The 12,895-nt window shown below is 40.2% G+C and overlaps 1 protein-coding gene across 2 annotated transcripts; it reads right to left on the bottom strand.

Annotated features, from left to right (window-relative positions):
* Positions 1–863: 863 nt before the first annotated feature.
* susd1 (sushi domain containing 1) lies at positions 864–8,951 on the bottom strand. Of its 2 annotated transcripts, XM_072388527.1 has the most exons (13): positions 8,616–8,950; positions 8,363–8,506; positions 7,627–7,782; positions 7,231–7,383; positions 6,767–6,946; positions 3,131–3,295; positions 2,884–2,978; positions 2,612–2,798; positions 2,372–2,465; positions 1,738–1,993; positions 1,611–1,650; positions 1,402–1,495; positions 864–1,096 (listed from the first exon to the last, which is right to left on the bottom strand). In XM_072388527.1, exons 1-13 carry the CDS (start codon positions 8,668–8,670, stop codon positions 1,078–1,080), a joined length of 1,638 nt encoding a protein of 545 aa, XP_072244628.1. In that variant the 5' UTR covers positions 8,671–8,950; the 3' UTR covers positions 864–1,077. The 2 variants fall into 2 exon arrangements, with proteins under 2 accessions (XP_072244628.1, XP_072244627.1); XM_072388526.1 differs by lacking the exon at positions 864–1,096 and having other exon boundaries at positions 1,114–1,495; positions 8,616–8,951.
* Between the last annotated feature and the right edge of the window lie 3,944 nt (positions 8,952–12,895).

The raw sequence follows: 12,895 nt of genomic DNA, 5'->3' as shown, positions 1-12,895 counted from the left end.
TTTAAGAATTAAAAGTCTAATGTGTCAGAGTGATTTAGAAAAGCTGCTCCGTGCATTTATCTTAGACTTGATTACTGGAACAGTATATTTACTGATCAATCAGATAGTTGTAGCTGATTCAAAAGGCTGCAGCTTGAGTTCTCACGAAGACCAGAAAAGTGGATAACATCACTCCAAGTCCGAGGTCTTTACACTGGTTTCCTGTCCATCATGGGGGATTTTAAATGACTGCCTTTGGCTTTAAATGCGGTGGAGAAATTTTGTGCATTTCCCCTGTACGTGACAATAAATTATTGTTACCAACCAACCAATTATTGTTATGAACCTTCATGACATCTCAGGTCAATAGGTACAGTTTTTGCTTTGTATTCCCAAAAGTTAGAAGTAAACATTGGAAAGCTGCTTTCAGTTTTTATGCACCATATACGTGCAACAAACTCCCAGAGAACTGCAGATCTGCGTCAACTTTTGCTTCTTTCAAATCAAAGTGTCAGACTTTCCTGTTTACCACTGCTTTAAAGTAACTGATTTAACAGAATTTTGTGAGGTTGAACAATAACTTTCACTACGCTTTATCTTTTTTTCTGTTTGTTTTTGATGCTTTTGTGTTGCATTAAGTGAAGCACTTTGAATCACTTCTTGTTGAACGTGTATATATATTTGCCTTGCTTCGCCTTGACAGCCTTCTGGCTGTGGGCAGGTGGTCTGAAAGGTCACGCTGAGACTGATACAAGCTGGGAGTGACTGGGTGAGAGATACTGCTTTTGGAACTGTAAATTTGGAGCTAAATTTGGAGCTAAATTTAATACGAATTTAAACACGTAGGATTCAAAACTGTGTCCTAAAAAGGTTGAAATCGGATCTGCGTGTCAACCATGTCACAGAGGAGCCTGGAAAATGTCACAAGAGTAAAAATAAGTACTCATTCAGTGGATATGGAATAAAGTTTATTATAATTTGTCTTTTGTATTTAAAAATAATTGAATAAGTGTTTACAAACTGTACAGTAGGTAAGTAAAGGTAACTTATTTTATTTGTTGCAATGGATTAAAAAAATTTAAAAAACACTGAGGACAGCTAAGCCTTCTTGACACACCTGTAAAATAAGGCAGGAGATTACTGGTTAAATGCATGCATCAGCTTGTACAGAACACTTTTGTGCATAAAATTAACCTCGGACCATTATCCTAAGAGCTTGAAAAAGGGTAACTGGACTTCTTTTTCTTGAAGACGTTTGACCTCTCATCTGAAACTGAAGCAGAACTGAAGAAGTTTTTCAGATGAGAAGTGAAACATCTTTAAGAATCAAGAAAAATTAGTCCAGTCACCCTTATTCAGGCTCTTAGGATCACCATGACCCGAATGACTGAGAATCTACGCCCACACTTAGATTTTTCATACCATATGAAACTGTATCCCCACAATAGAACCAAAGCAGCTACTCCCACTATCGCAGCAGCAGACAGAGATGAAACCCTCAGGACATATGATGTACCTGCAAAGAGTACACGTGTACTGTTAGTAACACTTGTTTCTGTCGCACTCTGCTGTAATATGAGAGTTTTGCAACTGTGGATTGTGTCCTCAGGATCACACACCAGGATAATTACCTGAGACTTTAGCCCACAGGACACAGCAACTTTTTGAGGCCTTGGAGAGAAAACATTCAGATAAAGTCTGCTGCAGCTTCAAGAGAAAACAATTCTAGTTGTGCACCACACAACAGTCTCAACCCACCGTTTTCCACTGATTGACAGCTCGTAAGATGATAAAATAGTTCTTGCCATTCTGCAGAGGCAGATTATAGAAGCCCCCATAGAAGAGTCCATCCCCTACAGTAAAATTAACTTCTGTCCCAACATTTCGAACATTAAGCTGGGCTGTGATGTACTCTGCTGGTGACTTTATTTTGCTTGATGAGTCCAAGCTCGCAGGAGAGGAGCAGTCAAACATCATGAGCTCGTCTACTGGAAGCACAAAGACTTGGTACAAACTGCCAAATGAAGAATGAGAATGCAACATTTTAAATTTTATTTAATTATCTCTGCAACACCCCTCTGCAAGACCAGGATTCATAAGAGAATTGGTCTTTTTCAGTTCACGTCCCCTGTGAGATACAGTCATGTAAAAAAGAAACAACACCCTTGACAGCTGTCTTGAATGTTTTCCACTTGTAAATAATCTTTCTCTCTGTAGAATGATGGACTCCAAATAGTTTGGAAATGGCCTTATAACAATTCCAAAATTGAGTTGCTAAAAGCTGGACCAGATAGGTTTCAATAATGACTCGATACATAAAACCTTAGACTTAAAAAGGGGTGTACTTTCTTTATCATGTCTGTATCTCATCCTTTACCATTATAGTTATTACCTCAGTGGATCCAGTGTGTTGGGCGATCTGTGTAACCTCAAAGTTGGAATTGGAGTTTCAAATTCTTTGTAGTAGACAAGAGGTGCCAGAGGTACTATTAAACATAAAGGTACTCAGTTATTATACTTCATGTTCACAATCTAACGTGGTTGGCTGAGTATAAAGATATTTCCAGACAGAAAGCGTACTGTTGCACATTAATGTACAAAACGTTTCATTAGGCCACAGTGCAAATGATACCTGTTAAAGTGGTGTTGGTGGTGATGGTAGCTGTGAATCTGACTGACTTTGCAGTGATGGAGACGCTGTAGTTTGTTAAAGGAAGCAGATTGAGGCAGAGTTCCAGCTGATCGGCCTTGGAGCACAGAAAGTGCCTCCCTCTGTCATTAAAGGAGCTCTGGTAGTCTCTGGATCCAACGTAAGTCACCTGTATCATAAATCCCAGTGTGTCCGTCAGGGTTCCAGAGTCCCTCCAACCACAGTAAGGGATGCCAGAAAACACTTTAGCTTACCTTATAAACTTCTGCATCTTCCTCATACTTTTCTGCTTTCCACCGCAGACAGTTTTCATTATAGATGAATAAGTGATTGATAGGCGGTTTGATTTCTGTATGAGATTAAATAAGATAAGATTTTATGGCTGCAAAAGATCAAAAAGTTATCAACAGATGACCAGAAGCCTGTCAGCTCCAGCAAGACACTTGCAACATTACAACCTACAGATATTCTTATATTTTTACCTGCTATGTTCATACTCACCTACACATCTCAGAGAAGCTCTCTGCCACTCTCCAGAGCTGCCACACACGGACACATTGCTGCCCCTCCAGCTGTGATATCCTGCCACGCATCGGTGGACCACAACACTTCTGTTATGCCAGACTACCTCTGATTTTGGGAGGAAAGGGACCGGGCCACATTTAGCTGGAATAATAGAATGACTGATTGACTCAAAAAATACCACAGTTCAATCTACACACAAGATTAGTCTCGGCATGCACCCAGGGGAGACCAAAAGCCTAAAACTAAAAAGCAACACGCTATGAGAAAACGACAGAAAACCCTTTAATTGGTGTTGATGCCTGGTGATCTATGCAAACAGTTGTGGTGGACAGTGAAATCGCATGCAGCTTCTTAAGTTGCCACAAAGTAGACATTTTCTTCACAGAAACATGCCAGCATCATGCTTACTGTGACAAATAATCACACTCTTGCACATATACAGAAACTGTTACTCTACCTTTGCACATTACAGTTACTTCCCCCCACTCTCCTGAGAGTGAACATGTTGAAATATTTTTGCCACTCTCCTGGTAAAATCCGTCCATACATTCATACAACACAACAGTGCCTGGAGTGTGGTCACCATCCCACAAGAGGTCAGTATTGGGGAGAATTAGTGGGGGACCACATCTTATTTCTGCGTACAAATATGAATTAGCACAGACAAAAGATGTGCAACAACACAGGAACACAACCAAGTAATCGATAATGGGAGCAGCTTAACAGAATGAAAGACAAAGGGAACAACTGGCAGGCTTTCGTTACACTATATGTGCAATAAATGATTTCTTACAACAGTAACAGTCTCAACTAAACAAAACTCCTTCAGTTACGGTCTGATAGATTTATACAATCAAAACGTTGCACCTTCACACCACAGATCAACATCCTCCCACAGTCCATTTTCTCCACATTTTGAGTAGTTTCTCATGCCTCTGGTGTAATATCCTTCCTCACATTGGTAATACACCACGCTACCAACGTGTGATGTGCCGTTCCAAAACATTATAGCGTGCTGTTTAAAAAGAGGCTCCCCACAATTGATTTCTACAACAAGAAGACAGCAAGTCATTGTAAAGCACTGGTAGCTGGATGTAAAACAAACTGTGGGTCCTGGATCAAGACTTCTTATGGCTTCAGTGGTGCAAGAGTACTTTGAGTTGGAAGGTAATTCAATACAGGAACTCATTACACTTACATATAGATGAATATGATTATCACCTTGACAGGAAAGAGAGACTCCATCCCATTGTCCACTGGCAGTACAAACTGATACATTCCCTTTTCCAACATTGGCATATCCATGGGCACACTTATAAGTAACCTTAGAGCCTACAGTGGAGACTTGGTCCCACAGCACAAATGAATTGGAGATGGGTAAAGGTTCACCACAGTCAACTTCTATACATTCACAAAATGGAGAAAAAAATATTCATTTGTGGGGAATATGAGAAAAAAAAGACAATCTTCTGAAGAATATGTTACCTTTGCATAAAATATCAGACTTTATCCAGTAACCATTATTTGTGCACACTGATGCATTGTTTCCCCCACTGTGAAAAAAGCCTGTTTCACAAAAGTAAATCACTGTGCTTCCAGGCGTGGAGCTGCCACTCCCCAGCTGTGCAGTGTGGGGCAGTATAGGAGGTTCTCCACACAGTATCTCTAAGACAGGAAATGATGCACATGGGAGGTTAAGCAGTTTTTAAAAAAAATACCAAAAAACATAACACATTTTGTGAATATAACAAACAAATTCTTAGAAATAAATGTTACATGTGAAAATTGTCTTCTTTAAATATTTTGATTTGTCATAGCAGGAAAACCACCGCTATGATCACACTTAAACAACGATGACTTGAAATAAAATGAATTGACAGTAAAATAATCGACCCTAACCCTCTTAGTGGTTCCCATTCAAAAGTAAATCACGTTTTACCTTTTAGCTGACATGAAACGGAATCTGTGCTGTTCATATCAAGGCTCAATTAATGCCAAAATATGCCCATAAACTCAATTCAAAGACATACATCTTTAAAATCTTTCCCTTTTGTGCCATTCTTTCTGGCATAATTTTTGTCCTGTAACGTTGAGCCTATCACTGTCTTTGATGCTACTGGCTGAAACCACGACTCCAGATCACTCCAGGCCATTCTGAAACTCTTTAGTAGTCTTTGATGACATTTTTTTTATATAGAGTAGAGTTCCTTTTTTGCCTCACATCCTTGTTTAGTCACTTCTGATGCTTTTTAGAGAGCCCAGTTTTCAGTTCTCTTTTAGAAACAAATCTAAATAGGCCATTAGCTGTTTCCAACATATGCTAATGTTTTTTTTTCTCTATATAGATTTTTCTTTCAGTAATATGACTCTTCAAAGAAAATATTCAGCCTTAGTAAAATTGTTTAATTTGCTAATATTTGCAGAGCTGTTTTAAATTCTACTGAACTGTAAAGGGTGACAATAATTCTGACCAGGACTTCGTACATAGTCTACTTTAAGAGCTTTAAGATCAACATCATTGCTTGCTGAGACGCTTGGTGGTAGCGAACCCCGCTTAGGGAAAGCTGATTGATTGCGTTTTAACTGCAAGAGCAAGTCAAAATCTCTGCTGTGAAAAAAGCCAGTTCCACCTTACTGCCAAACAGGTGGTATCACTTAAATTTCACTGGTTCGTCTAAGGACAGTGTGAGCATGCAGCAACTAATCAGCCTGAATAAGTGAAAACACTTGCATCTGCCATGTGAATCAAATGAAAGTCTTAACGGTAAGCATGATAAATCATTTCCCACCTTTTAACCTTTGTATATACAACCACTTTAATGAATTCAGTGTGTAAATTACCTTGGCACGACAAAGATGGGGGTGTCCATTGACCGTTTTCATTACAGATGGAAGCATTATGTCCTCCTTTGTTATAAAAGCCCTCTTTACAGTTATAGAGCACTGAGCTGCCAAGGGTTGTGCTATTGTTCCACACCTGCTCAGTTAATTCAATTAAAGGAGGATTTCCACACAAGATCTCTACAAGGAATAACATGCACCAAAAAAACGTGATATGGATGAATGCATTAAGTATTCAGTATGAAACTAGATGAGCTGAAACTGTGACACATTGCATAAAACCATTTTGTCTTGATTGAGACAATGCTTTGATAATACCTGTCCCCCTGAAACTGGTTGAAGAATTAAATTATATGTTGAGAAAACATGCAGAGGTATACATCAGTCCATATTATGGCCCATCAACAGGATAAAAAAAACTTGTTTTTCTTGAACTTTGCTTATTTTTTTAAATCAATCAAATGTAATTGTGACTCTGAAGCCGACTGCTGTTCTCTTTTTACCAAGAGGAAATTATAAAAAGTGATAAAATCTTGTTCAGCAGAGTTTATCGAAAGAAACAAGGTTGAACAAAAGGAAGGATATAGCATTTTTACATGCTCCTGTAGTTTATTCATTGAAAAACTTTGATAATGATGCATTTTGTGTGCGAGTTCCTAGTGTGGCTGTGAGACTGGCTGCGTATAAACTATTAAAAACAGTGATTAGAAACATATTTTTTAAATGTATTATTTGAGCACTATGAATATCATGAGCATCAAAGACTGTTACCTTCACAAACCAGGGTGGCTCCTCTCCACCATCCATCAGCTCCACACACAGAGCTGTTGTCTCCCCTCCTCCACACAAAGCCTTTGTCACAGACAAACGTGGCCACACTTCTGTATGTGGTTCCTGTGACTGACTGTAGTACCGTGTCCTCCACTGAGGCAGGCTGGCCACAGTCAACCACTGGGTGGGACAGGAGCACACAAACTTTAGATCCACTGACCATAAATCTAACAGACAAGAGGGACATTTCATTCAGGCAGGACCACACTGAAGAACGTAAATTACATTAAAGTAGGTCTTAATTAGCCCTTACTTGTAAGTAACTCCAGGTATTTCCTTTTTGAGGGTAACGTGTAGAGTTGGCAACAGAAATTATACATACTGTAGGAATACTTTAGCTTTCACAGTAAAAACTACCTAACTAATGTATTTATCATATCCAAATCCCAATAATTTACTTTTACCTTTGCAGAAAGCGCTGTCTCTCCTTGGGTGAAAGGGCTCAGATCCATTGTGGACTTGGTATCCTACCTGGCAGCTGCAGTCAAAGCTGCCCTCAAGATTCCTACACTGACCTCCTTCTCCACACAACCCAATGATCGTGCACTCATCAATGTCTGCAAATGTAAGTAAAGATATGACACAGCAAGAATGTCGCTGACATTCTTTTGCTTGTTACACAGGTGAGAGTTCATTCTTTCAATCTTCAAACTCTTATTTACTATAACTGAAACCAGTGTATAGGAATTAAATATGACAATATACTCTCTAGACTCCAGAGCTAGAAAGTCTACAATGAGTATTATGTCATTTGAAAATGACAAAATGACTTTAAAAAGCCCAGGAGTGTCTAAACTCACCCTGGCAGTGGGTTCCATCGTTTGGGATGAAGACGGCCATGTTATTAGAAGGGCTGTATCCAGCCAAGCATGTACAGTAGTAGCTGCCGTACGTGTTGTGGCACCTGGTGTGCTGCCCACAGATCTTAATGGCTCCAATCTGGCACTCATCTTTGTCTGGAGGAAAATATGCAAGATCATTAAATGCTCTCTTTCTGCTTAACGAAAGTTAGAATGCCCTCTGTGAAAAAGGTCTTCTGGAAAGACATCCATGTTCCCCAGCGGATGAGTCCTGATTGATTTAAGCCTTAGATTTTTTTTCTAACACCAACAACAGGTTATTCTCTTCTGATTTTCTGCTAATAAATGCTCCACGGTGTTACCTAACAAGTCGTTAACTTTGTCCGCCTGCTGTTTGGTGCTGAGCAGGTGGCATATTGTGTATATCCTTTTGAAATGTACTAGTAAAAGAGGTCTGCGGTGCAAAACAAAAAAAACTGCAGGTGTGGAAACCAGAAAATAAGATCTGTACAACTGTATCTCTATGAGGGATCTTTCTTGATACACAGGTAATGTAAAAATGGTAATTAGCGTAGCTGTAAAGATACAATGGATCTACAATGAATGGTCTCCAGAGTGAAAATTGATCGATGTACAAAAACTTTAAACACTGAGTTTAATTGTCATTGCAAAACACTTTCTCAGCATTATAATTCTCAGACAAATAATAACAAAACTCATAAAATACTTTGTCTACCTTGGCAGAAGGTTCTTCCGTTGCCAACAAAGCCGTACTTGCAGTTACAAACTTTGCCAGAGCCATCTGACTTGTCCTCACAAGTGGCGTTAGTGTGGCAGGTTGCACACACATCCAGCACAGTCTGGCCCTCTGCTTGCATACCTGAGGGATCGGAGGATCCATCCATCAGTGTATTTGTTCCACTGTTCTCTAACAGTCAGTGACACATGAAAATGTTCAAGATACTTATTATATTTAGTAATCACCTCACCTGAAAGTACAAAGAGCAGAAAAAACATAGTAATTGTCCTGTTTTTGTCATCCATCCTCCCTGAGAGTCACGCAGAAGCTGTCTTCACTTCATCAGACACTTCACCTTCTCCTTTTTATTTTTGTACTTCCTTCTCGTGGACAGCTGTGACGCCGAGCGTGTTTGATAACCCTCACTCAGAGGGAGCTGAGAGTGGGTGAGCTGAGGTCACCCTGAGAATGGCTTGTTTTCTCAATGGTCTTCCTGCAGCTGGTGCATTTGCGGCTTCATCTGTCACTCTGGCACATTCAGTTACTACTGCTGATGACGGCTCCAGTGCTCACTCTGGTAAACTGCACACTCACGCTGTGGTAGCTGATAACGGCTATATTTGGCCAAACGAACCTGCTGGATGTTTGCTAATAAAGATAGCTATAGGTAAGGATGTATTTTTGGTAGTAGTGTAGTTTTGTAAAACTTTGTTTTATTGTACTTTCCTTATCTTTAAAAAAACAACAACTTTGTAACTATATAATTTTGTGTAATGACTGTTGTTTGGCTCTTTGTCTGTGAACAGGCCTGTAGGAATTAAATTTGGTTGCTTTTGGAGAACTTGACATCAATAAATTGCATAACTATTGTGGTCCAGACGTCCAGGACAATAGTACAGTTTACCATATGTTTGGTGACAGCTCTATTAATCCTACTTTTTAATCCACAGTTTCACCAACATCCTTCCTTTTCTACAACTGGGTCTGCAGTGGGCACTGGGGGGGGGGGGGGGGGGGGGGGGGGAGCTGGCCAGCAGTGGGAGGGGGAGATAAGTCTGGTGAGCTCCTATCTCTCAGTCCAGCAGGGTCCTCACTGGGGTTTTGTTGTCACTCAAACAAGTACGATAGCATCTCATCACAGTTGCTGCACGACTGGACTGATCAAATGTCCCTTCAGAGAGCCGAGTCCCCGTCCTTAGACCTCTATGTCCAAACCTCTCTCTGAACTGTGAGTCTTGGGACAAGACCACATCTGGAACTGCATCCGATCAAGTGAAAATAAACGTTTTAGATCAAGTTAGCTTTATTCATCTGGGTTAAATCTTTAATAATCTTTAATAGCTGTGATGTGTCTCTATTGGGGCTTTTATTATTATTTTGTTATTTTGTTTACTGATTAACCAGATGTTCTTCAACAGTAAAACAAAAAGGGCAAAACATTTAATTAAATGAACAATCAACTGGTCAGTAAAGTAAAGTAGCTTTTTCTTTTTTAGGAAAATTGATTCTGAGGTGGGCTGCACGGTGGTGTGGTGGTTAGCAGCCCCACTTCTGTGTGGAGTTTGCATGTTCTCCCCATGTATGCGAGGGTTCTTCCTGGGTACTCTGGCTTCCTCCCACAGTCCAAAAACATGCATGTTAGGTCAATTGGTGTCTCTAAATTGTCCTTAGGAGTGAGTGTGAGTAGTTGTTTGTCTCTGTGTGTACTCAAATGTGATGTGATCCAAACCCACTCAAACTTCAAACCAAACCAAAAACTCTAATTTCCTCTGAAAGTTTTCGAACAAGAAACATGGAATACAAACCAGTTGAGTTCAAACTTTCAGCGCTTCTTAAAAAAGATTGACTTTTTATCAGACAGATGTTTGTTTTGAAGTATGAAGCATAATTTTTGGCTTGAATGGAAATGCGCCAGGCGTGAATGAATGAAGAGTAAAAGGTTGTACACCTGTATGAAAGTGATCCTGTTATCATACAGCTGGTGTTATGAAAGAATGAAAGAAACAACTCTGAATGTAAACACAATAACAACGCCCCACCTCAGTGGTACTTAACAGACTTAACACTGGTTATGAACCAGGGACTTTATCTTGGTAGAATGTGTCATATAATGAATGATTGAAGCTATAGACCTGAACACAAAATCATCAGGTGAGAGGTGGATGAATCAGTCTGCTGTTGGGTGGTAATCAATATCTACTGAGGTCCAATGACAAGAGAAATCCGCATCTGTTTTCACCAGTTGGTGTAAAGCTTCATGATTCTGGGCACATAAATAAACACTCAAGACTAAATTTTTTAAAATTTTATTTGATGTTAGCACCAGATATTTCAACACCTTCGGTGTGGTCATCACAAAGTCTTTCATTACGGTCAGCAAGATTGCTTAGCTCGAGACTGATTATACGAATCACATTCTGTAAATGTAAATCAAACTGAAAGCACTACACCCCTCAGCATGCACACGGTGGTGTGCAAGAGTTTGTGCACCCCAGGTCAAAATGTGTGTTACTGTGACTAACACAAATTGTCACAAATTGACTGCAGTGATGGTGAACTGTTGTGCTGTGCAGCCACAGGCTATGTTTCAAGAAAAACTGGTATAGCAGACACTGCAGTAGTACGCCAAACAGCATTAAAATTCTTTCTGTTATGATATGAAGGATCTGTATCATCCTCTTTTGCATGATGAGTAATTACTGGTGAGGGAAATCTTCAGCAGCAGTACCTAAACTCGTGTGAAAAAGAAAGATCAGCCATATTCAGTCCATGGTTTTAATGATCAGGACATGATTGATAATCATTTGGTGTTAAAGTAGATCAATACAACCTCAGATTAACAACAACACAGGTCATATGATACCTAACATGAATAATTTAACAAATCGGAGCTAAAAGTACTCCAATGATCTAACAGCTTGTTTAGCAGTAAGTAATCATTTCCTCTACGATGTCATGTGCAATGCGCATTTCAGTCAGGTTGAGGTCTGGACTTTAACTGGATCATTGCAACACCTTGATTCTTTTCTTTTTCAGACATTCTGTTTTAGATTCGCTGCTGTGTTTGGGATCATTGTTCTGTTGATGGCACAGTTTCAGAGATGTTTTGAGATGTAGCTCTTGGGTTTTTGACCTTGGGGTGAACTTGCTGGGACGTCCACTCCTGGGAAGATTGACAGCTGTCCTGAATGTTTTCCACTTGTGAATAATCTTTCTCTCTGTAGAATGATGGACTCCAAATAGTTTGGAAATGGCTGTATAACCCTTCACTGACTGATGGGCAGCAACATTTGCTTCTCTGAGATCATAGCTGTGTCTTTCCTCCTTGGCATTGTGTTAACTCACTCCTGAATGCTCCAGAGCAGCAAACTGACAAAAATTCTGCTTCTATAGAGGTGGTGATACTTACTAATTATCAGTTAATCAAGTGTAATTCATCATGGGCACCTGGCACTCTTAATTCCCATGGACGCTGTGACTTTGGCTTAGTTTTTATTCAGTAAAAAATTACATGTTGTAATTGGTTATCTGCAGATGTTCACCTGATCTGAGGTTTTATTTACCAAAGAATATGACCTAGTGACCTAGGGACCAGGTGATTTTCAATACATAAAACCTTGGAACTTATAGCTATTGTACTTTCTTTTTCATTTGACTGTACATTTAATATTGATTATGAACTGGCAGATACCGAGACACATATAGCTCGTTCTTAACTTTTTTTTTTTCTTCTCATGAACATGTTCAAACATTCTACAAAATCCTTTCCAGAAAATCTTTCTTCTGTCACTTCATGTAGCAAGAATTCAGCAGAGAGCACACAGTTCTCCCGGAAAACCCCACGGTCCACAAGTTGGACAAACTAATCTTTGCAGGTTTCAAACCGTCAGCCTCCTGTTAGGTCATAAAAGGGTGCAGAAACAGCAGCGTTTCTTTTGGCGAGCAGGGTCGGCCTCCTCAGGGGGATGTGGTTCACGAGCTGAAGATTCTTCCTTATACTCTGACAGCGAGCCGCTGGAGGTGGACAACAGCCTCCCACACACCAAGTCAGCAGCTTTTCCATCCACAACTGACAAGTCTGTCACTGTTTTCTCTCTCAGCGACATGTCCCCATCTTCATCATCATCTATCAACACAAAGTCCTTGAGGTAAATCATCCCCAACCCGTGGAGACTGTGGTTCTCCACTAATTCCTGTGTGGTGTGGGCGTCCACAAAGGTCAGAGTGGAAGTCTCTGTCAGGGTCTCAGGTGGGTCTGTTGAGTCGTCCTCTGGTCCTGAGCAGGCCTGGCAGCTCGAATTCATCATCCCCGTGGAGTTCGTGTGACCTATCTCATCTCTCATGTCGTACTTTTGTTCCTCTTTGCTGGGGGTGTTGTGTGGAACAGAAGAAAACTTGCCCATAGCATCTCGACTGGTAAGTTGGTCTCTGTTCTTATGACCATTACCAGGATACATCTTGAAAGCCACCTTCTGACAGTCATGGCAGACCTGCACACTGGTGCTCCCCTTTGTAGTGTCGTTTCTTCCT

Source organism: Leuresthes tenuis, unplaced genomic scaffold (genome assembly GCF_036924035.1).
Source record: "Leuresthes tenuis unplaced genomic scaffold, fLeuTen1.0.hap1 SCAF_6, whole genome shotgun sequence".
In the NCBI taxonomy this organism is placed as follows: domain Eukaryota; kingdom Metazoa; phylum Chordata; class Actinopteri; order Atheriniformes; family Atherinopsidae; genus Leuresthes; species Leuresthes tenuis.
The sequence above is the reverse complement of the archived record's forward strand: the minus strand, read 5'-3'. Positions and strand labels throughout refer to the sequence as shown.

Bases quoted from the DNA above. Each gene is read 5' to 3' on its own strand.
- susd1 (XM_072388526.1), bottom strand. From the start codon at position 8,670: ATGGATGACAAAAACAGGACAATTACTATGTTTTTTCTGCTCTTTGTA. The intron at 7,783-8,362 runs GTAGACAAAGTA...ATTTTCCTCCAG, and splicing joins CGGAAGAACCTTCTGCCAAG to ACAAAGATGAGTGCCAGATT. The intron at 3,296-6,766 runs GTAACAGTCTTT...CTATTATTCCAG, and splicing joins AGCCACCCTGGTTTGTGAAG to CTAAATGTGGCCCGGTCCCT.